At 35.6% G+C, this 24,139-nt stretch overlaps 5 protein-coding genes across 6 annotated transcripts; all 5 read right to left on the bottom strand.

Moving 5' to 3' along the window:
• Window positions 1–593: 593 nt before the first annotated feature.
• LOC120265680 (pyruvate dehydrogenase (acetyl-transferring) kinase, mitochondrial-like) lies at window positions 594–5,388 on the bottom strand. 2 transcript variants are annotated; one of them, XR_005537713.1, is made up of 3 exons: window positions 5,282–5,388; window positions 974–1,194; window positions 594–781 (listed from the first exon to the last, which is right to left on the bottom strand). XR_005537713.1 is itself a non-coding variant. In XM_039273631.1 (3 exons), the coding sequence occupies exons 1-3, from the start codon at window positions 3,194–3,196 to the stop codon at window positions 723–725; spliced, it is 285 nt and encodes a 94-aa protein (XP_039129565.1). In that variant the 5' UTR covers window positions 3,197–3,243; the 3' UTR covers window positions 594–722. The 2 variants fall into 2 exon arrangements, 1 of the variants encoding a protein (XP_039129565.1); XM_039273631.1 differs by lacking the exon at window positions 5,282–5,388 and adding an exon at window positions 3,192–3,243.
• A 1,785-nt stretch (window positions 5,389–7,173) lies between these two features.
• Window positions 7,174–10,063, bottom strand: LOC120265679 (pyruvate dehydrogenase (acetyl-transferring) kinase, mitochondrial-like). The gene is made up of 6 exons (XM_039273630.1): window positions 9,746–10,063; window positions 9,031–9,289; window positions 8,722–8,902; window positions 8,227–8,374; window positions 7,607–7,817; window positions 7,174–7,421 (listed from the first exon to the last, which is right to left on the bottom strand). Exons 1-6 carry the CDS (start codon window positions 9,992–9,994, stop codon window positions 7,363–7,365), a joined length of 1,107 nt encoding a protein of 368 aa, XP_039129564.1. The 5' UTR covers window positions 9,995–10,063; the 3' UTR covers window positions 7,174–7,362.
• A 1,987-nt stretch (window positions 10,064–12,050) lies between these two features.
• LOC120264374 (pentatricopeptide repeat-containing protein At5g66520-like) lies at window positions 12,051–14,106 on the bottom strand. The gene has a single exon (XM_039272191.1). The coding sequence runs from the start codon at window positions 14,014–14,016 to the stop codon at window positions 12,220–12,222; it is 1,797 nt and encodes a 598-aa protein (XP_039128125.1). The 5' UTR covers window positions 14,017–14,106; the 3' UTR covers window positions 12,051–12,219.
• Window positions 14,107–15,487: 1,381 nt separating this feature from the next.
• LOC120264378 lies at window positions 15,488–18,776 on the bottom strand. Its single transcript, XM_039272194.1, has 4 exons — window positions 18,659–18,776; window positions 18,341–18,474; window positions 15,893–16,377; window positions 15,488–15,802 (listed from the first exon to the last, which is right to left on the bottom strand). The coding sequence occupies exons 3-4, from the start codon at window positions 16,363–16,365 to the stop codon at window positions 15,700–15,702; spliced, it is 576 nt and encodes a 191-aa protein (XP_039128128.1). The 5' UTR covers window positions 16,366–16,377; window positions 18,341–18,474; window positions 18,659–18,776; the 3' UTR covers window positions 15,488–15,699.
• Window positions 18,777–23,117: 4,341 nt separating this feature from the next.
• LOC120264674 lies at window positions 23,118–23,633 on the bottom strand. Its single transcript, XM_039272497.1, has one exon. It carries the CDS (start codon window positions 23,631–23,633, stop codon window positions 23,118–23,120), a length of 516 nt encoding a protein of 171 aa, XP_039128431.1.
• Between the last annotated feature and the right edge of the window lie 506 nt (window positions 23,634–24,139).

Below are 24,139 nucleotides of genomic sequence, written 5' to 3'. Positions count from 1 at the left end.
AACCTAAAAATAATATTCCCGTCGAATTTTTCAATAAACCTAAAAATTTCAAATGATTTGAAGGATCATCCTAACTTAAGCTCTTCATGCGGTACAAAGTACACATCACAGGCCACACCAATCTCAAAGTAGAAACACACCGTTCGATTAAGGAGTTATATAATAGAAGTCATATCCGTTGCACCGGCGGCACAAGATAAGGGTTAAAGCTCGCCAGAGTGGGTATGAGGTGGCGTGTGCTGTCTGCGGGCCCACCCAACGGACATGCGCTAATTGGGCCCCCATCGAGAAAAAGACACTCCCCCCCACTATCTACTCCTGGCCCCGTACCCACCATCCAGATTGCCTTACGATTAGGACTTCAATCATCAGCTAAACATTCCTCTAGATCTGTGCATGATGATATATATATATCATAAAGCAATCTTAGAATCCAAAAGGAGCTTTTGAAAATTTGAAACAAGGAAATATAATGATAACCAAACATTATTGAACCTTTGTTAGAAAAAACAGACCAAATGAATATTGAACCAAAGCTTATAAACATGACAACAATTTACATAACACAAGCATCAATCAAGAAGATCGATTGAACAATTGGGTTGATTGAAGCATTTCAGAAAAAAAGTAAGAAATTATGTTTACATAATAAAAGGAAAATGGCAAAGCATGAGATGTCCTCCAAAGAGCTTCGAGTTTTTAGTTAGCTCCCATGAGATGTCTCATGGAAGAGGTTCTTGTGAATCTCCCAACCGGGACAAGTGAAGATAGGCATCAGTGCCTGCAAAACAAGATCAAGAGCCAACCGACAATGTTGAGAAGCAGTGAGTAGTTTGATTTATTTAAATGCACATTAAAGCAATATTTGCAACCAAAGTTCCTGTTATATATGAGTCACAATACGAAAGGTCAAGAATTCATATGCTACTGAGTTAATACAGTGAGCTAACTGAATATAGTTTCGACCACTCACCATATCCTTTCCATTGATATAATTTGAAGATCACCTCCACAATATCGTGCATATAGACGAGTGATTGGAACTTGGAAGTCCATAGCCATATCCAGCCTTTGTTACTCCCTTGATGCACGCCTTCATAGTTTTCTTCAAGAGGATTCTTAGCAGTGCTGTAAAAGTATGTAAAAATCTTTGGGAAGGCCACTTCTTGATATACCACCTCCTTCATCTGATATCTGCAATGCAACTAGATAGATAGTCAAATCACACTATAACATTTAGTGAACCAAAAAAAATATTAGTCTTAAATTTATTGAAATTAGTCATATCACATAATGAAGTAATTAGAAATAATAAAAATGCATAAATTATATCTTCAATAGGTTTTTCATTTTGGAAATCCTACCATTTTTATATCTTCAATCGATATCTTCCCCGTATTCCAAAATGCATAAATTATATATTCATTTTTACTCAAACATAAAATTTGTTAAACGTCATTAATTAAAAATAATAAAAATTGTAAATTAAGTGAAATAAGAAAAAATAAATATCTCGTAACCGATGGTTGTAATAGTTGCAATGGATAGATAAAAGGAGTCCAGCCATCGAGTCACTAATGCCCCCTTTATCTTTCCATTACTGTTCAAAAGCCGGTGTTGCAGTCCGGGATTTTTCTCCAAAAATTGCATAATAAGCTCCCCTAAACCCTCAAAAGCCATATCACATAATGAAGTAAGAAATAAATACTTATGTTCCAGCCAGTCTTTTCATCTCGATATTCCAGTCAGTCTTTTTATAAGATTTGATGATATTGAAAAATACTTATTGACGATATCGAGATAGAAATCCTGTCCAAAAAAGGCTAAGGATAGAAGAGTTACTTTATTTGTAGTGGTAGTTGTTTATAGTTTTACCCAATAGGTATTGTTAGTCTTGAATTTATTATAACTAGTCAGTCTTTAAGTTTTGAAGCTCTTAGGATCACATACCTTCAAAAATCTAAACTAAAGCATCTAATGAGCCTCGTGGCGCTTTTGTATCTTTGGAAAGGAGGTCTTCAATCCTCAGCTTTCGTTCCATAGGTTTTTCATTCTAGAAATCCTGTCTTGCTATTTTTATATCCTCATTTTATCGATATCTTCCCCATTTTTCCAAAATGCATAAATTATATATTTCATTTTCACTGAAATATAAAATTTGTTAAACGTCATTAGTTAAAAATAATAAAAATTGTAAATTGAGTGAAATAAGAAAAAATAAATGGCCTACTCCATATATCCCGAAGCACACCAATCTGGGCTGCAGCAAAAAATTCTTTCATCGTCCAGAGGTTACTCCTTTAAACATGAACAGCAACTCAGTAAATTTAGGAATTCCTAAAGACAGCAGAACCACTGCTACAATGATTTCCCCACTTGTGTTTCTTTGTAGGACATATCCCGTTAACCGATGGTTGTAATAGTTGCCATGGATAGATAAAAGGAGTCCACCCATCCAATATTCTCCAGCCATCGAGTCACTAATGCCAGAACACTGATACCAAACAATATCATATCATAAAATTGTGAAATGTTGCTTTGACTCCCCCTTTATCTTTCCATTACTGTTCAAAAGCCGGTGTTGCAGTCCGAGATTTTTCTCCAAAAATTGCATAATAAGCTCCCCTAAACCCTCAAAAGCCATATCACATAATGAAGTAAGAAATAAATACTTATGTTCCAGTCAGTCTTTTCATCTCGATATTCCAGTCAGTCTTTTTATAAGATTTGATGATATTGAAAAATACTTATTGACGATATCGAGATAGAAATCCTAGCCAAAAAAAGACTAAGGATAGAAGAGTTACTTTATTTGTAGTGGTAGTTGTTTATAGTTTTACCCAATGGGTATTGTCAGTCTTGAATTTATTGAAACTAGTCAGTCTTTAAGTTTTGAAGCTCTTAGGATCACATACCTTCAAAAATCTAAACTAAAGCATCTACTAATGAGCCTCGTTGCGCTTTTGTATCTTTGGAAAAGAGGTCTTCAATTCTCAGCTTTTGTTCCATAGGTTTTTCATTCTAGAAATCATGTCTTGCTATTTTTATATCCTCAATTGATATCTTCCCCATTTTCCAAAATGCATAAATTATATATTCATTTTCACTGAAATATAAAATTTGTTAAACGACATTAGTTAAAAATAATAAAAATTGTAAATTGAGTGAAATAAGAAAAATAAATGGCCTACTCCATATATCCCGAAGCACCAATTTGGGCTGCAGCAAAAAATTCTTTATCGTCCAGAGGTTACTCCTTGTGTTTTTGTAGGACATATCCCCGTAACCAATGGTTGTAATAGTTGCAATGGATAAATAAAAGGAGTCCACCCATCCAATATTCTCCAGCAATCGAGTCACTAATGCCAGAACACTGATACCAAACAATATCATATCATAAAATTGTGAAATGTTGCTTTCACTCCCCCCTTTATCTTTCCATTCTCGTTCAAAAGCCGGGTGTTGCAGTCCAGGGATTTTTTTCTCCAAAAAAATTGCATAATAAGCTCTCCCTAAACCCTCAAAAAGCCATATCACATAATGAAGTAAGAAATAAATACTTATGTTCCAGTCAGTCTTTTCATCTCGATATTCCAGTCAGTCTTTTTGTAAGATTTGATGATATTGAAAAATACTTATTGACGATATCGAGATAGAAATCCTGTCCAAAAAAGGCTAAGGATAGAAGAGTTACTTTATTTGTAGTGGTAGTTGGTTATAGTTTTACCCAATATGTATTGTCAGTCTTGAATTTATTGAAACTAGTCAGTCTTTAAATTTATTTCCTTCCTTATGAGTAAGTGTGTCTTTTTTAAAATCACTTAGTTTTTCTCCCCTAAATTTATTTCTTTCCTTATTAGTAAGTGTGCATTTTTTTTAAAATTACCTAGTTTTTCTCCCTTAATTTTATTTTTTTATTAATAAATGTGCCTTTTGTAAAGCACCTAATTTTTGTCCCCTAAATTTATTTCCTTCCTTATAAATGTGCATTTTTAAAATCACAATTAACACTAATTGAAGGCACCTCACCCATGGGTGTTAAGGCATTAGGGCCTCGTCTCGTCTGAGCGCCTAGGCAAGCTCTATTATGGTTTTTAATAACAGCACATGGTATTGCCAAATATTTTGAACTCATGCAGAATCATATCATGTGCAAATCTCAGCTCCACGAAAGGTTTTAGAAATGATTCATTCTTCATTGGATTGCATTAGGCATAGAGTTGTAGCACTCACGGAACTCTGCATGTTTGTTAGTTAAAGGAATTCAACCACCTCAGTGTGAATTCACTATGCATCATGCTTGCACAGCTCTGCCTATCGTTTGTTATCTCTAAAACAAGTCTAGACTATTAGCAATATGTTTGTAAGTTTTATTACACTTTAGAACTTAGGATAAGGCTGCTTATGTTTAAGATGTTCATGGATAAGTAAGGATTCTATTACAAATTATGTAGTATTTTAACACTATGAAAACTCAGTTCAGTAGTCAATGAAAGGCCTGATTTCATTCCAAATTCTACAAATGAGGTTGTGATCATCTCTAACAATATCCCAATGGTAAGCAGTATCCTGTCAGATTGGCTGGTGAATGCTAATACCTATAAGTTGGCATAACTTCACTACTTTGCTAGTGAGAATTCCAGTAACTGGTAAGAACTCAAAGATCATAATAACTTTGTTTCCTCATAAACTAATGTAAACCACAATTGTTGCCCATTTACAGCAGACAATTATTTTGCAAATGATAATTGAATGAGAAGGATTATCACTATCTCAAAACATACTCTTTGTTAACGAAAAGGAATTAATCATCCATAATGATATAATATGAGTTCATCAGTTGGATGTGCCATTGCCACTATGCCCTTGATCTATATTAATCTGACCTCAAATACTATATAAAGAATACAAATGAACTGAAAGAAAAAAAAAACTACTTTGAATAAATAAGATAATTCCTATAAAAACAATGGGAAATAAACATTACCGGAGGCCAATTCACACGGTGGAATTTTTAATAATGTGAAAATCACAATCTATTCTTTAATCCTTGATAACAATTGAAAAAAATTTCACCTTTTCTGTGAGAATGATTAGTTTCAATGCTTAAGAAGTCATGCTAAAACTACTTCAAATTAACAATAAAAAATTCTATAATAATTAGAAAAAAACAGTCGCTTATTTCATACTTGATTGATCATCCATTATTAACCAAGAATCAAAAGGACCAACAATAAAAGACTGACTTTGTTCAGAAATTACATACAAAATTCCCCAAAACAAAATTCCCCAACCTTTCCAACCGAGAACCGGAAGCACGTGTTACAATCTTAAGTATTAGTAGGTGCTGAATTTAGAGAAGAAAAGGAAGAAAAGCTGCTGAAGCTAGTGGAGGGAAATGACTTAAGTTAACCCTTACAGTTGCGTCTGGTACTCACAAGAAGGGAGGGTATGGAAGTAATTTTCAATATGAATGAAGCGGTATGGAAAATGGGAATTTACATAAGTTAGCCCTGAACTGTTACTTCCGTTAGACTGAAGGGTCAAGGGCATTCTCGTCCGTCAGCAGGTGAAGAAGCGAAAATGACATTAATTACCCCTCTGCTGTTACTTCAGTTAGACTGAGAGAGTAAGGGTAGTAATGTCCATCAGCTGAAACTTGAGATCAATTATAAGAGGGAAACAGAAAACCAGCCTGGAAGAATCTCTTCTCCTCCTTGTCTACTTCAATCTTTTCTTTATACCGGTGGGAATTGTGATCATTGGGTGGAGAACCCCTGCTCATGTGTATCTTGGATCTCCAGGTGTAGAACCTCTGATCTGAGAGTATTTTGCAGTGATTTTGTGTATGTGTTCTGTGTTTTATGTTAAGTTATGATTGCTATGGATTTTCTCTATATGTCTTCCTAATCAGTAATGAAATTCCCTTGAGTTGTAATGTTTTAGTGTTGTTCCAATCCAAGAGCTCTTGTTGTATTGATTGTTGTGATCATTTTGCATCAGCACGAGAAAGGCAGCGATCTCGACGAGTGATAAGCTGTAATCCAAGACAATTATTAATTCCCCACTAACGACTAAGAAAAACTAGATTTAGAGAAGAAGAAAAAGAACAGAAGAACAAGGAAAGCAAGAAGATTCAGAAAACAAGACTTCATTCATAACTGTTCCCCTCCAGACCGTTAGTTTATATCATTTCTACCAACGGCCAGGATTACAAGATAGCATGAACTTTATCAAATCACAGTAGATCCTATGGCTGAAGATGAAGAGGTATCTGGATCAAATCAACGGTCACGATTAAAAGATTACTCTGTCCCCACAACTTAACATGAATCAACAGTCAGGATTACCTACTTAAGCTGACTCGGATTACATAAGCCAACTCAGCTATTACAACTAATCCAATGCTGCCATGTATACAACTAACTATTGAACCACCAGCAACTCTTCATTAAAACTCCAGTTTCCCTCCCTTTGCCTTCCAAACCTCACTCGTTCTCCATCTAAGCTTCCCATCATCCTTGCAGTTCCTGAAATCCATCCACATCTCAATACCACTCCTCTCATACAGCAGTAACACCATTCTCAAACTATACTCAAACACCAACTCCATTTCAGTCATTGACACCCTCCAAACAGTGAGCTCAAATTCCTTCATATCAACGAGAGCCGGGGAATTTCTACAGCAAAAAGGGCCTTTTTTTTTTTAGGGCTCCAAAGCGAGATACAGAAGAAAACGAAACAACATTCCCGTGGAATTTTTCAATAAGCCTAAACATTACTGATTCCTCTTCATGCGGTACACAGTACACATCACAGCCTTCACCAATCTCAAAGTAGAGACACACTGTTGGATTGAGAAATTATACAATATAAGTCATATCCGTTGCACCGGCGGCACAAGATAAGGGTTATAGCTTCGCCAGAGTGGGTATGAGGTGGCGTGTGCTGTCGGCGGGCCCACACAGCAACGCCATGCGCTAAATGGGCCCCCATCAGGAAAAAGACACTCCCCCACCCCCACTATCTAATCCTGGCCCTGTACCCACCATCCAGATTGCCTTACGATTAGGACTTCAATCATCAGCCACTCATTCCTCGAGATCTGTGCATGCTTATATAAAACATACCACCCAAGTGCCCATCCAACAAAGTATTAAAACAAGCATAATGGCAACCAAACATTACTGAACCAAAGCTTATAAACTTGACAACAATTTACATAACACAAGCATCAATCAAGAAGATTGATTGAACAATTGGGTTGATCAGAAATTATTTTTACATAAAGAAAGGAAAATGGCAAAGCATGAGATGTCCTCCAAAGAGCTTTGAGTCTTTAGTTAGATCAAATGAGACGTCTCATGGAAGAGGTTCTTGTGAATCTCCCAACCGGGACAAGTGAAGATAGGCATCAGTACCTGTAAAACAAGATCAAGAGCAAACCAACAATGTTGAGAAGCAGTGAGAGTAGTTATTAAATGGACATTAAGCAATATTTGTGCCCAAAGTTCCTGTTAAATATTAGTCACGGCATGAAGATCAAGAATTCATATGCTATTGAATTAATACAGTGGGTTAACTGAATATAGTTTTGACCACTCACCGTATCCTTCCATTGATATAATTTGAAGATCACCTCCAAAATATCGAGCATATAGACGAGTAATTGGAAGTCCATAGCCATATCCAGCCATTGTCACCCCTTGATGCACGCCTTCATAGTTTTCTTCAAGAGGATTCTTAGCAGTGCTGTACAGGTATGTAAAAATCTTTGAAAGGCCACTTCTTCGTATACCACCTCCTTCATCTGATATCTGCAATGCAACTAGATAGGTGGTCAAACCACACTATAAAATTTAGTGAACAAAAAAAAATGTCATATGAAACTCCCCATGTAGGTAAAAATTGGCCAGAAGAATGACAAATTTGCTTAATTATGGAGAGCAACACACAGAATAGCAAAGTCCTATATTCACATAACCAAACAAAATATCAAAGAGTCATGTCACTATGTTTATAGGGCACTAAGAAATAATAGATATCCAAGTAGTGGAAATTAATTGAATTACGAGGGCAAACATTTACAAAATAATACCAATCATTAATATGAAAAATGAATACAAAGACATTTAACTATGTGCATCATACTGATCCGCACTGCTGTCAGTCAGTAAATTAACAGACCAAAGACGATGTTACATCTATAAGCGTAGATAGGATCACCTTGATAGTTACATCCTCTATCCCATCAGCAACAATGATTTTAATAGGAAGTGCATCTTTATCAGAATCCATACAACGTTCTTGGACAGCACGCAGCGAATTCTTGACTAGCTCAAATACCATAAGATGCAAATGTGATGGAACATACCTGTCATAGAAGATACTTTCAAGGTCAATGCAAAAGGAGATTAAAAGAAATCACTACAGCTGGTTATAAATAGAGTTCAAATCAAAAGGCATTACAATCTTTTAACATCTATTTAGATTTTAAATCACCTCCATAAAGATTAAAGGTGTTGGATTTGCAAAACAAGTGGCACAGTTTTGATATGTGATATAAACCAATGTCTGTGTAGACAATTATGATACATATGAGAAATCCATAAAATACACACAAAGGGACATGCTACCTTATGAGTTGATAAACAGCTTGAGTATAGACTAAAGAGCAAGGCAGAAGTTTATTTCACATCACAGCAGTAAAAGAAATCTTACGGGAAGGTAAAGTTTGGATCACCAATGACACTGACTTCAGGAGCACTTCCATACTCTCTGAAACAAATGCTGCGTGCATCCTCACTAGCAGCACGAGCCACTTTCATGGGAGACATTTTGGTGTTAATCTGACCAACACAACCAGGTTCCGGATCAGGATCATGTAAAGCCACATGTTGTCCTGAATTCAAAATTATAAAAGAGGCCTTATAAGCATAACTATCACTTATATTGTTTCTTTATGATGCATGCGTATCATTCCAATGCAAGTCCATTTGCAAGGAAGTGTGACGAGAAGTTTACACAAACCGATGAGCATGCGTATTCCAATTCTCGTCATGTAAAAGCGGTCAAGGAACTCATGGATTTCTTCAAAATCTGTAGGCACAAATGATGGGCTCAGGTCTTTCTTCAGATGCTGCACACCAAAAGCCATGGCCGGCACAACATTGTTATGTCTCACTTTAATCATTTTGATCATTTGTGTGAAAGCCAACTCATCAGCCTTATCCTTGACCTCGGGAAAAGAACGAAGGTCATGAAAAGAATCCAAGTACCAATCCCTCACCTTCAAAGAGAAAGAACAACATCTAAGCATCAAAGAATCATCTGAATTATCTTAAAGACATGGAAGAAAACATACCATCAAACACTATAAAAACACAAATCTTAATTTTAGCTATGACATACACAATGTAAAGACCCGATTGCTCTCAACAAATCAACGCCATCAGAAATTGGGCAAATTTTCTACCTTAATGCCACGTTCATAGAACCTAAATATTAGAAATTCATACTCTTCCACCATGAAAACAAACACAAAAAATTTTTAGTACTTAACAAAGGTCACACTGAAGGACAGATGAAACCCTAAAGAAAATCTAAAACATTAACGAGAACAAACATAGAGCTTTAAGCATAACTTCATGGAAAAACAACACCAAAATTCCACATGAAAAGCACAAAACGCCTAAAAAATTCACAAACACTTACAAAAATCAAAAGAACTTCAAATCAAGAATACCTTCAAAACAGCAGGTTTCTCCGAGAGGCCAAAGGGCAAATTCTCAAGCTCAATGGCCCGCCTGGCGATCCTAATTGGGAGCTCCTTGTGAAGGAACTGCGCCGATCTCAGAAGATTTCTCTCCGTGGGACGCGATCCGAACTCCATCATGTACCTTAAGCTGACCCCCGTCGGCTTCATCGATCCCCATCTCTGCACCTCGTCGCCCACCAACTTCGACAAGCCCTCGGAGGCCTTCCTCGCCGCCATTGAAGCCGCCCTCGAGCTCAAGCTCGAACATCGAATGGAAACCCCGCGAATGGATGGGATCTTGAGAAAACGTAACGAATCATCCTTCTTAATCGGGCTAAACCCGTTAACCCGTTAATAATCAACCCCACTGGTTGTTCGCCACGTGGACAAGATGATGGGACAATCTGATCCAGATCCGAATCCGAATTTGTGGTGATGTGGTGAATTTTTAACCTAAAACTTTCTTGGGTCCAAAATTATTGGATTTGGATTTGAGACTTTGTTTCTTTTCCTTTTAAGAATTTATGATTTTTTTTTTAAAAAAAAATAGATAAATAACTATTTGATCTATTAAAATTGAGCTTTTATATAAATTCTTTTACTAAAAATATAGTTCTTTTTTTAAAAAAAAATTTTTACTAAAAAAAGATTTAAATCGTAAATCATGCAGATAAGGTAAAAAGTATAAGTGATAAAAACTTAACCCCTACGTGTGATTCTAAAAATACTTATTACTCTATTAAAAAAATATAATTATATTTTTAAAAACTATGACTAATTTTTAATAATGGCTACTTTTTTTACGAATATAGATTAAAAAAGATCTAGCTAATGTCGATATATATTAGAAAATCTATGATGACACGTGAGAGATTTAACCCTACTCTTTTATTATATATCTATATCCAATTTGATATATATATAGAAATATGAATAAATTATAAATTTAAAATCTTAATCTCTTCTTTCCGTGTGAAATAGAGTACTAACCCTCTAGTTAAAAAAGTGGCTCTTGCATTAAGGATTAAGATGTGTCACCAACTAGGCAAACAAGAGGAATTTGGTAATAAGTTCTTGTATTCTTTGATAAATAATTAAGGAAGACAATGGGATTGATAATTAATATATTTTTATGTTAAACAAAAGCATCTCCATCATACAAAAAGACACGGTAAGTTTATGCTTCACAGAAATCAAATTGAATATTCTATTTTACATGATAAGGGTCCTATAATTGAGGCAGCATAATTAAATAAACATAGGATGATTCCTGCCTATATTGTCACAATATGTGTTGTCATCAAGTATTTGCCCTTTAATGATCATTTTAGAGGTTGTCTTGATTTCTTTTAAGAGGTGAGCATCAGTTGTAGGTGAGTAGAGTTCATATGTGCCAACTTGGCCTCATGCATTATAAATACCAAATAAACAAGCACATTGATTATATTGATAAAGGCATGAAATCAATAAAGACAATTCTAGGAATATAGTCCATGTAGGTTAACAAATACAACATCAATTGCAAAATTGATCAAGTATTTCAACCGGGCAGTTATTTTTTTGACAACTATTATTCATGCAATCAATGAAATCTTGGATGCTTCTCATTCTATTGTGCATCTATTATGCAATCTCTTACTTCTGTGTGCATCTATTGTACAGCCTGTAAATTTTTTCATTCCATTATGTTTTACTTACCCTGTCAACTTTTTTTAAAATGTTTTTTTCAAGAATTGAACAATAGCTATTGCAAATTTTCTCTGTATAAGATGACAATGGAAGGAATGGATGGGTATCATTCCTTCTTCTCCTCAACCTCTTATACTCTCAACTTTTGTAATTCTTCAGGTTATCTTGCCATCTTTGATAACTACCTGGTAGTCTTATATATGTAGAATTTGCTTTCACTGCAGTGGTTTACCACGGCACAACGATAATCTGGTTCAATTTTTCCAACACGACATACACCTCTCTCTCTATATGTATATCAATTTGATTTGTATTAAACTATGCATACAGATTAAAAAGCTTATACATACAAGCATATTATTGTTATTACTATCATTATTATTATTGGGGAAAGAGCAACAACCTAGCTATAGTGCAAATGTAGATTAACAAACACAACATCAATTGTCAAATTGACTAAGTATTTCATTTTACAATATTCACATTCGTTTCGTATTTCTACAATGCAGCTCAATGCTACAACCATTTACCCAAAAAAATGCAGGAAATCAGTAACCAAGTGAAAGACATACGGCACAGTATATTTATTCTACTCCACAGGGACTAAATTTAAGTATTATATTTGTATGATCAGAGTCATTGAACAACAATTAAATATTTTCACAATATCTCTGAAAAAGGAGAATTGTAGATAAAAACACAAAAGTTTACTAACAAACTATATACATTATAGAGTATGACTTTGCATAACTCTGACAGCTCAATATCCACATTCACCAATAGTCTTTGCAAGAGCACTCTCCCGCACAAAAATGATGAAACCGGTTTCGGTCCCTCACAATAATCACACGATCAAACACTTTCGATATGAGCTTACTAGCAGAATGGCAATCATTGCATACTCTCAAGTTTTTGGAAATACGAATGGTCTCACCAGGCTTAGTGTGTAGCAACCCGAAAGCAATAGCTAATTTCTCACTATGATAGTACAATGGATTTTCCTTTTCTTCCTCATCGACGTCATGCAACACACCAGCAGTGTCTGCCACATAGCCTTCGGACTTAATTCGCCGCAACATTTCATCAACTTTTTCATAAATCTCTTTAGCTTGAGGGTGTGACATCCCTCCCGCGATGAATTCACTCACTACACCGCACATTTCAATCATTGAACAACCAGGCTCCTTGTTTACCCCTCGATCATTCATCAATTTCCGCATATGAGCCACTTCATCCCACCTGCCAGCACTGGCATAGAGATTAGCTAATAATACGTATCTCCCGCTATTGTTACTGTCAAGCTCAATTACCCGTCTCCCGATTTGATCTCCAAGTTCAACATTGCCATGAATCTTACAAGCACCAAGAAGTGCTCCCAAAACACCGGCATCAGCCTCCATTGGCATTTCAGCGATGATTTTTTCAGCTTCTTCAAACATCCCTGCTCTACCAAGCAAATCCACCAAGCACCCAAAATGCTCGACCTTAAGCTCAATACCATAAACCTGAGGCATATACTCAAAATAATATTTCCCTTCATGAACCAACCCGGCATGCGCGCATGCACTGAGGACATTAACAAGAGTGATATCATCAGGCACCACCCTTTCCTTCTCCATCTTCTTAAAAAGCTCAATTGCGTCCAATCCCCGACCATGCATGGCAAAACCTCCAATCATACAATTCCAAGAAGACAAACCTTTCTCTTCCAACCCATTGAAAACCTCGAATGCCTTCTCCAAGCAACCACACTTGCAATACATATCTATCATCGTCGTCACAAGCTTCGGGTCAAGTTCAATCCCACTCTTCTCGATATAACCATGAATCCACTTCCCTTGCTCCAATGCACCTAATCCAGTACACGCCGCCAACATACTGGCCGCCACGAACTTGTCTAACGCAACCCCCTCATTCCTCATTCTCTCAAACAGCTCAAATGCTTCCTTAAATCTACCACTCTGCACATAACCAGCAATCATGGCATTCCAGGAAACCGAGTTCCTCTCAGGCATTTCATCAAACAACTCGCGCGCAACATCAACAAGCCCCAGCCGAGAACACCCACTAACCATAGTAGTCCAGGAGACAACATCTCTATGAAGCATTTTATCAAAAACCAAGCGAGCATCATCGTCAAGGCCACAAGTGAGGTAGAAATTGATGAGATTGTTCTGTGAGTAAGTGTCCGGATGAAATCCGAGCTTGAAGATGTGGGCATGAACTTGTTTCCCGGATTCCAGAAAGGAACTCTCGCAAAGGGATTTGATCAATGGAGGAAAGGTGAATTTGTTTGGGGAGACGGAAAGGAGGAGCATTTGGGAGTAGAGATAGAGAGGGTGGTGGTGAGATAAGAGTGAAGGGGAGCGAAGGAGAGTGTTGAAGACGAAGGGGTCAGGGCGAGGGAGAGAGCAAAGGAGGCGGAGAGCGTAGTGGAGATCGCCGAAGGGGGAGAGAGCGAGGAAGCGAAGGAGGCGGCCGGCGGCGTCATTGTCAGTGCTGAGACCGAGCCGGATGAGCTTGGAGTGGTGTTGCTGGAGCTCGCGCACAGATGAGCAGGCGTCGACCATTTGGACTGCCGCGCGGCGAGGGTCGCCGGCACGGCGAGGTGGTGGCGCGCTTGGCCGTTGCGTCGTGGGCGGGAGCGCCAACGGTGTGGTCGCCATGGGAGCACCTTTCGCGGAATTTTTGTTTTATTATTTAAATTATAACGTTAAGTTTAAATTGTTTGATGTTTACAATAAAACCCAGATTAAAATAAAATTACGCCGAAGCCACCCGGTAACTTATAGTTACATATATCATGTACCTTTACAAAGGTTCTTGATAAAAGTCAATTAAATATCTAAATTATATTTAATTTAAACGTATTCATAAAATAATTTCATTTTCAGTAATTTTTAAATCAAAATGAAATTTAAGCATTAATGCCCCTTTAATTAAAATAGTTAATGCAGTAGATGTTTGGAATATACAGCTTTTGTCAAAAAAATAAAAAAATAAAAAAAGAATATGTAGATAGACATTCAGTATTTTTTAGATTGAGAAATATGATGTAAATTCATATCATTTAATAGTTAATTAAGCTTGAATTAATTATTTGGTTACTAAATATAGAAAAATTAAATCCATAATAATTGTGAAAGCCACTCGCAACAAGAGTTGAGAGTTTGAATGTGCCTTGTTACATTTCCTTATACAAAAATAAAATAATAATCAATAATTTATCATAAAAGTAATAGTTGTTTACCAAATTAATTCAAATATACTGCTAATAACAATTTTTTTGTTTAATTAATACACATTTTGATCTTAAACTTATTTAAATTTCATTTTACTAATGCCTTGCTCCATAGTCTCTGTTATACACAGTTTGAAATGAAATGGAAGGAAAAAGGCCTGGAGAATCATGATTAAGGCTGGGCAGAATGAATATCAGGAGGATGTGAATCTTGATGACCACGTGGAGATACAAGAAAGGCTGTTGGAGAATCAAGATGGAGGAGTGGATAGTGGCCAGGTGGAAGCTCAGGAGAGGGTGGATTCAATTCTAGTGGATAGCCCATTGAGTGAGGTGGTTACAACGACAAGGTCTGATCCGAGTGTGGGACGTTGGGCGAGGGAGAGGCATCCGAGCTCGCGATTGAAGGGGTACGTTCTGACGGAAAAAAGGGAATATAAGAAGAAGGAAGCGGGGAGAGGAAGGATTATGGAAGAAGTATCAGAGGACTGAAACCCGGCCGAAAGGAAGGGATGAGGATCGGCAGTTCTTCTCCGATGAGCTGTTGATTGTTCTGTGGGATTACCAATAAGTTGTGAGAGGTTTAAACTCTTTTCATTCTGCTGTTGAATGTTTGTATGAGATCTAGATCTGAAGATTTCATTACTGCTGTGAATTTCCTTGTTGAAACCTGCCTATTAGGTGTTTGATTAAATGCCAATTAGAGCCTGAAGCTCTTTGATGGTGTGATTGTGAATTTCTTGTTAATTAGCAATTAGAATTCATTACAGTCTCCTAGATAGCAAAACAATACACTTAAATCACAACTTACACATATTTTCATACCACTCATGCTCTTGTCCAGTTAAAACCTAATTCATTAATCTGAAAATCAAGTCTCAAACACATGATATAAAGCTATTGTTGGGAAAGACAAATTAACAGACATCAGAAAAGTCAATACAAATATATCCAATCCAATACATAGACTCAGACATGTTAGCTTGATTAAACCACCACAACAGAAAACAACTCATCGCCTCCTTCTCTCCTCGTCGTACCGTGCCCGAAGTTGATGTATCTCCGCATCGGTCACCCTCCCCATATTCTTTAACCCCATCAGGATAAATTCAGATCTGCAACAAAACACAAATTTGAATCATACACAAAGATTATGATGATAAACAAACTTAAAGAAATGAGCTGAGAAATGAATTAGAACATACCTGGTGAGACCAGCATCATTTACTCTCTTCTTGGATCTGAAAGTGGCATCATCCAAGAAGTACATAAATCTGCCCAATGCCATGGACCACAGATAAAGAACCGGAACACCCACCAAGCAGTATCTTTTGACGAAATCTTCAGACACTGCTTCGAAAAAAGGCTGCGAAGCTTCTATCCTTAGCAGGAATTTCACACTAATACATAGTGTGGAGATGACCACCATCAAAGATAATAAGACCACCACCATGCCCTTAATGTATCTACTACTGCTCTTCTTTGCTATCTTGGGGATGATGAAATCCATAAAATACTCGATTCCTTCAGACACTCCAAATCCTATGGCGAGAAGGAATCCAAAAAATAATTTTTCAGATGAACTGACCGGATAGACATTTCTTGTCCAGTTGACAGTGAAGCAGAAGACGATGTAGCTCAGCATGAGGGTCATGGCCTGTGTGATCTTCAACTCCATGGTGAGAGGCACCTGGAATAAGCCATGAGTCACAGAAACACAAAATGAGAAGTCATTATTTTACAACAGCAAAGAAGAAAAAAACTGGCATCCTATATATAGTGGGGGCTAAAGTCTGGCAAAAGCTCAGATCATCTCTCATCTAATAAAATTACATTATAAAATTTTTCCCTGTATTTTAAGTGATAATCTGAGATTAACAATTCTTCTTCTAAAAAAAATTATTGAGACATAAATGGGCATTCCACAAATACATGCTATTCATTTGCAAAGATATACTGATCACGAAAAAGTTATCACATGATTGACAACTGCAGGGTCATGCTTGGCATAATAAATGGAAAGAAGCCACCAGATTAAGTAGCCAAAACTTGTAAACAAAGTTCTCATCAATTTCAGACAAACAAGGGAGCAACAAGGAAGATAAAAAAACCAAGGTTTCGGAGGTGATTAATGCCTAGCTACTTTTGATCAGAACATAAAAATGAGTCTGTAGAATCAAAAGCATATTTGTTTATATCTCTCTGGATCCTTAAAACAAGAAAACCTAATCAACTGAATAATCATAAGCAGGTTGTTGACACTTTAACAAGTGTAACTTAAGAAAAATATCTCACTCTTGATTGCCCATAAATTAATAAAAGAAGTTAATAAATACCTTCATCATTTGAGTATCCTTACCCAGAGTTAGAGAATAATTTATCAAAGTGATGAAACAAAGGGTTCTCTTGGAATTAATTTCAAATGCCATTTATTTAATTTTTTTTTAAAAGGACAGCACAAACTTCAACAACCACCCGTAGTAATGTAAACAAACAAAGTTGAATGCAGCTCACAAACATGCATGCTGCATATGATGCACAGATGCACTGAAATACTTTGGAAGCTGCTAATTAAAATCATTTACAGGATATTTAAATCTTCGACATTTCCATAAGAAATAAGTTTACATATACAAACACACTTGAAAGTCATCTTACTAATTTGTTAAAAAGCAAGATGCAGATTATGAGAGTTCACAACCAGATTTACAAACAAAATCAAAAGGTCCAATGGCACATTGAATATATCGAGAACAGTTTCTTGTGAATGTTCAAGTTCAAAGTAGACTTAGCATCCTCAGCAACTTTAAGGAAACTGTGTGAATTATTACATTTTGAATAAATCCCATCCACCAGTTATAAACTCAAAGATGAAGCATATCCCCACCAGTACCCTGTGACTTCCTTTCTTGTGAACTCTTTCAGAATTATATATAGAATATGCAGAGCATATTGCTCAATGAATTAGACTAAAAAAATGCATCTGCTGTGCCAAACTAAAAGCAAGACGCAAACTAAATCCAAATCTCAAAATTTTCAAAAGTTTTTAAAATAAACACTCCCAAGATGTACTCTTCTCAAAATTTACATGCAATACAAACTTTTTTCAAAAAATATCACATTTCATAACTACATAAATCATTGCTAATAATGGGAGGCAATTGCACAGTAATAAGTCAGCTACAAGGCACTGAGTTGATTTTAGGTAATGAGAGTGTTTCTTAAATCACTACTCTCTTGATTATAATGTACTAAGCTAAATTCGATGAGCACTCATTGATGAGTTCTGAATTCCAGACAAGTACTCATTTATGCAAGCAAACTGAATAAATAATCTAAAACCAATTATAGTGTATCAGATCAACAGTTTCCCTCTTCTGAGCTCATAATCTGAAAAAAAAAAAGCAATCTGGAAAAAGGGATAATCACTCTTAAAACCATAATGAAAAAAACTTCTGGCAGGCTCCTAATCAACAGCTAAAACCGCTCAAATTCAACAGGAAACACGCACACAAAAAACATAAAATCAGCAAATTATCAGCAAACTATCAATATAATTCAAAAGAAATCAATTAGCTTGAGACATTGGGAAACTGAGCAATCCTACATTGAAACTGGGAGTGCCGGAGACAGGGTTAGAGCACGAGACTCACCTGGCAAATCAAGGGTTCCGGTGATGATGCGGTGGAAAAGAGGTCACTGCTCCTCCGGCTTTGGATTTCACAGAGATGGATTTCACCCTAAATGAAAAGACTTCTGGCAGCCTCCTAATCAACAGCTAAAACCACTGCAATTCAACAGGAAACGCACACACAAAAACATAAATTAGCAAATTATCAACAAATCATCAGCATAACCATCAATATAATTCAAAGGAAATCAATTAGCTCAAAACATTGAGAAATTAAGGAATAACCCTAGCTAAAAACTGGGAGTGGTGTAGAGAGATAGGGTTAGAGCACAAGACTCACCTCGCAAATCTAGGGTTCCGGCGATGATGCAGCGGAGAAGAGGTCACTGCTCCTTCCACTTTAGATTTCACAGCAATGGATTTCACTTGAGGGTTGTTTGATTGTGCAAGTGAAATTAGTGAAAAAATGAAAATGCTGTATTTTAATTTATATTATAGCTGTTTGATTTGTTGTAATTTGAAATCGTTGTATTTGTTTTTTCTTTGTTTGGTTTGATGTAAGTTGAAAGGTATAATTATCTTGTAAGTGAAATGGTAAGATTATCCTTATTAAATATTATTAGCACTAATTATTTAATATTATTTATAAAATATTTTGGATTACTATACTTCAACTTTTATCCAAAAAAAATTAATAATTACTTTAGTTATGATTTAAGATTAATACTAATTTAAAAATTAATTAATTTAAGTTGTGATTTATTAAATTTAAAAAGGGTTAATTACAATTAATATTTCAAAATACAAACCCTAACATCATCAGATAATTACAATTAAAAAACTGTTAATTGCAATTAATATTTTAAAATTTAAAAACGGTTAATCTTATCCCTAAAAAATTCTCTTTCCTCTTCGCCGCCGTCGGCGCCTTTGGAAATGCATCGAGATGCGAATAGCAACCCTAACCTCACCGGCAAACACAGACGCCACTCCGGCTGCTCCACGGCAAGCACATCGAAGATGGTAGTCCTTTCTCCCTCTCTATCTCTCTCTGTCTCTCTCTCTCTCTCTATGTTTCCCCTTTCATGCGGTGGCGAGCTCTTATCTCCGGTCGCTCGTCTTGGCTGGTTGCCGGAATCCATAGCTCACAAGCTCGCCTCTGCCATCAACATCTGCCACGCCCGCGGTGTCTACCACCGTGATCTCAAACTAGAGAACCTCCTCTTTGATGATGAAGACAATCTCAAAGTCGCTGGATTTGTGCTCTCAAGTCGCTGGATTTGTGCTAATATTGGTGTTAATAGTGGTGATTGTAACATTCAGTTTTACTGCATTTTCACTTACAGCCAAATTGGTTGTAAGTCAAATTACAGTAAAAGGTTGGGTTGATGTATTTGTTTTTACATGTAAGTGATATTTTACAGCCAACCAAACATACTTTTACCTGTAAAACTACTCACTTTACAACCACTTACACCTACTTACATGCAACCAAACAACCCCTAAATGAAAAAACTTCTAGCAGCCTCCTAATAAGTAGCTAATGTAGACCCGTCCTCTTAAATAAATTTAAATTACTTTTAGTTAAATTTATCTATTTATTTATATTTTAAAGGGAGATCCTTTATCTTATCCCAGCCTCCCAAATCTGATTTATGGTTCTGTAACGCTCAAGCGATATTTGTTTTGGTTTTTAAATAAAAGGAGAGTAGAAAACTAGAGGAAACTCTACCTCCTCTTGATATTTTCCCCGTTGAATTTTGTGACGAGAAATCCAAATAGATGCTTGAAATTTTAATTGGGGTTGTGAGATCTTGCTTATTCTCATTCTTAGTTTCCACTCCATAGATTACCCTAAGGAATTTGATATGTATTCATTAGTTTTTTTGTTTATTCATTCATTTATTTATTTTGTTTAGTATCTTGTATACATCCTGCATGTTTCCCTTTTATGTGTATAGGTTATATTTTCATGGTTTCTAATATTTGTCTTGGATTGATGTTAAGCTATTGTATACCTTGGCCTTAAGGATGTATATTTTTTTTATAACCATTTATGTCATTTGTACTGTTAGATATTTTCTTACAACCATGCAGTATGGTCATGGGCATCTAGTATACCTCTCTCACAAAAATTGGTGAGCTTATAATTTGGGGTTTTGATGTTTATGCACATGCTTTATGTTTGTTATGGCTTCCTTTCTTGGAGTTGGGAGACATTTAGGTAAGTATCCACATATAAATTATACTACGTATATAGACTTTTTGAAACTAGCTAAATTTGTGAAAATAAGTATTTTGTTTATTTATTTTGTGATAATTAGGTTTTTGTTTATTATTCAAATGTTGTTTATATAATTAATACTATATTCAGAATTATTTTAATTTATTTAATATTTCAAATTAATGATATTCTTTAGAATCTGAAGTGTTTACATGTGCGGTGCAAGTCTTGATTTTGTTAAATTTTGAATTTCAAGATAATTCATTTAAATACTGATTTTTTTTTTTACTTTTGAAATTTTATATACTGGATTGATTTATGATTATTTAAAATTTCTGAATTTTGGATAATTTTTTAAATTGTGAATAATTCATGTGTTTAAAGTTTAGATTATGTATTTATTTATTTATTTATTTTTTTGAATTTCATGTATTTATTTAATTTTTGATTAAAGAATATTATTTTTATTATCTGTTCATGTTTGTATTCCATTAACTGGTGTATTTTGATATGATAAAAATGGGATCATGTTATTATAAATTCTTGTACTTTGCTTGTTTTGAATTTTGGTTAGTTCATCGTTTTGTGAATATAAGGTACTTTGATATAGAAACTAGTCCCCAACTGACTATGCAATAACCCTGTCACTGGGGGTTAAACACTGACCGTGTCGACACGTATTTTGTTCTAGAAACTATAGTTTCCCACCGCTTTCCGTCGGTGATAAATAACGGCCTCTGATAATTTTGGCTCGGGGTCACCGAGGGTAAAAATATGACTTTTGTTAAATTTTGTCTCGGGTCACCGAGGGTAAACATATGAATTTTGTGATTTTGTTTTAACAATAGTTGCTTGGGGGACCTATATGCTTAGTGTTTGACATTGGTGTTTACTTGAAACAAATTTCATTTATTATTTTGCATTTTCGACAAATTATGTTTTTGGGTGACTGATCCCTATATTTTTAGTGGTGCTTACTGGGTTGTCAAGATCATAAATATTGTTGTTAATTTTTTTTCAAATCAAGAGTAAGGGTGAGTGGCGGCTAGCTTAGCAGGGATCGTTGGGTCATCGCCAATTTATTTCGCTTGTAATAAGTCCCGTTTGTTGTGGCCATAGATTTTGTTTGAATAAATTTATAATGACTGTGCAAGACACTTAGTTATTTCTTTTAGTGTTGAACTTTGTTCTTGTTTCTAGTTTTGCTTCTTTGTTAGGTTTTGTGATTTTGAGAACAGGTTTTGAGGCCTTGCATGCCTACTGGGCCTCGGTTTGGTTGGTGTGTGGCCGTTTGTCAGTGCACTGAGCCTAGCGAGCCAGGTTCAGGGCGTGACAGCTAAAATCGCTACAATTCAACAGAAAACGAGCACACGAAAACATAAAATCAGCAAATCATCAGCATAACCAATATTGACAAACACCTACAGAACAATTAAATAGAACAAGGTCAGTTAACTGCTTTGCTTACTGCATCACTTGTCAAGAAAAAATAGAGATATTGACTAGCATATAGAACAGGTGGAAACCTCAATTAATTTCGAAAAGAAAAAGAGCAAAGACATGATCCAAAAATCAAATTACTCTTTCTATGCATTTCACTCTCTACATGTGCAAATACCTGGATGGAGAATGTGCGGTGCTTGTAGCTCTCAAAGGCAGCCTCACCTACCTATCAAATGGTTCACAAAATGAGAAACATGAGTGAATAATAGAAGATAAAGTGATAGCATGATAGTTGCCCAATATCGAATCTGTGCATGTTATCGTATGTAATTTACCAGTTTTACATCCTTTAGTTACAGATAAATATGTTGATAATTGAAGCTATGTACCAAATTATTGAAGTACAAAATTAAATATGTTTTAATGAATGATTCCTTAGCTGTCCTCATTAACCACACTCACGTTAAGAAGCAAATTGGTGAGTAGACCAATCTCATGTTATTTATGAAGTAACATATATGATTCTGAATTCTTGGTAGTTCTGAAATTAGGCATAATGCATTAGTTATAATAAATTTTGTTTCTCTAGGAAACAATATATTTGCTCTTCTGGAGCCTTCAATCAAATTTATATTGCCCGATATTGTATTGACATTGGTTTTACCCATTATTAAATGGGAAAAATATTTTTTTCTTTTAAATATTGAGTGGGTTGTTGCACTATCAACAAGGCATACATCCTCATCTTTGATGTCCAATCTAACCATGGATTTTGTAGTATCCATATATTCTTCACAAAATAAATAAAAGTAAATAAGTATTATAATGGATAAGAACAAGATCAAACATGCATTGATTAATTAAAACAAAATGCATAAAAAAAACAATTATGGTGTCAATTCAGTTGCCACCATTAAACTGAGAATCTTCAAGAAAATCAGCAACATCTAAATGTGACGACATACCCACAAGAGGGTTATTGTTGAAGTCATCATTTTGGTATATAAAATTTGCCTCGACATTTTTCTCTTTTATTGATGCTTGATAAAGATCAACAAGGTGCCTTGGTGTACGACAGGTACGCGACCAGTGCCCTTGTACACCACATCGATAACATATATTTTCTGATTTGTTACTTGATCCTTTTTTCTTCATAATTTGTCCACTTCTGGTGGTAAGATGCATCTTTATTATCATCATGATTTTTCTGATATTTATTCCAACCACATCCTCTTCCATGACCACGGCCACGGCCACGGCCACGACCACGCCCATGGGTTCGACCACGTCCTCGTTTGGAGTTTTCATATGTCATCACATTCACTTCAGGGAATGGAGCAGAGCCAGTAGGACGAGATTCATGATTTTTCATTAGTAGTTCATTGTTTTGTTCAGCCACAAGCAAACATGAAATCAAATCAGAATATTTTGTAAACCCTTTCTCTCGATATTGCTGCTGCAGGAGCATATTCGAGGCATGAAAAGTAGAGAATGATTTCTCTAGCATATCAGAATCAACAATCCTCTCTCCGCATAATTTCAATTGAGAACTGATTCGAAATATGGTTGAATTATATTCACTTACTGTTTTGAAATCTTGTAATCGTAAATGCATCCAATCATAACGAGCTTTCGGTAAAATTATCATCTTCTGGTGGTTATATCTTTCCTCCAAATTTTTCCACAATTCAAGTGGATCTTTCACAGTTAAATATTCAATTTTTAAATCCTCGTGCAAATGATGTCGGAGGAAAATCATTGCTTTTGCGCGGTTTTGTAAGGATTCTTGATTACCATCTTTGATGGTTTCTCCAAGTCCATTAGTATTCAAATGTATTTCAGCATCAAACCCATGACAAATAATTTTTTCCCGAAATGTCAAGGGCAACAAAATCAAGTTTTGCAAGATTTGACATGACAAAAAAAATGTTTGTGTACTTACTTGAAAAGGATTTGCCGAGAAATTGGATTAGTCAGAGCTTGGTTAAAACTTCGTGCTGATAACGTGTTATAAAACTATATAATATATCAAGACAAACATAGAACAAACATAAAGTAGAGGAAATTCTATTTCTTATTATTATTATTTTCATTCTTTTGGTATATATATATATATATATATGGTTTAAATTTGAAACCAAATAAACTTTTGGC

The sequence above is a fragment of the Dioscorea cayenensis genome, chromosome 7 (assembly GCF_009730915.1).
Source record: "Dioscorea cayenensis subsp. rotundata cultivar TDr96_F1 chromosome 7, TDr96_F1_v2_PseudoChromosome.rev07_lg8_w22 25.fasta, whole genome shotgun sequence".
Taxonomy (NCBI): Eukaryota; Viridiplantae; Streptophyta; class Magnoliopsida; order Dioscoreales; family Dioscoreaceae; genus Dioscorea; species Dioscorea cayenensis.
This window is presented reverse-complemented; position numbering and strand designations above follow the sequence as displayed.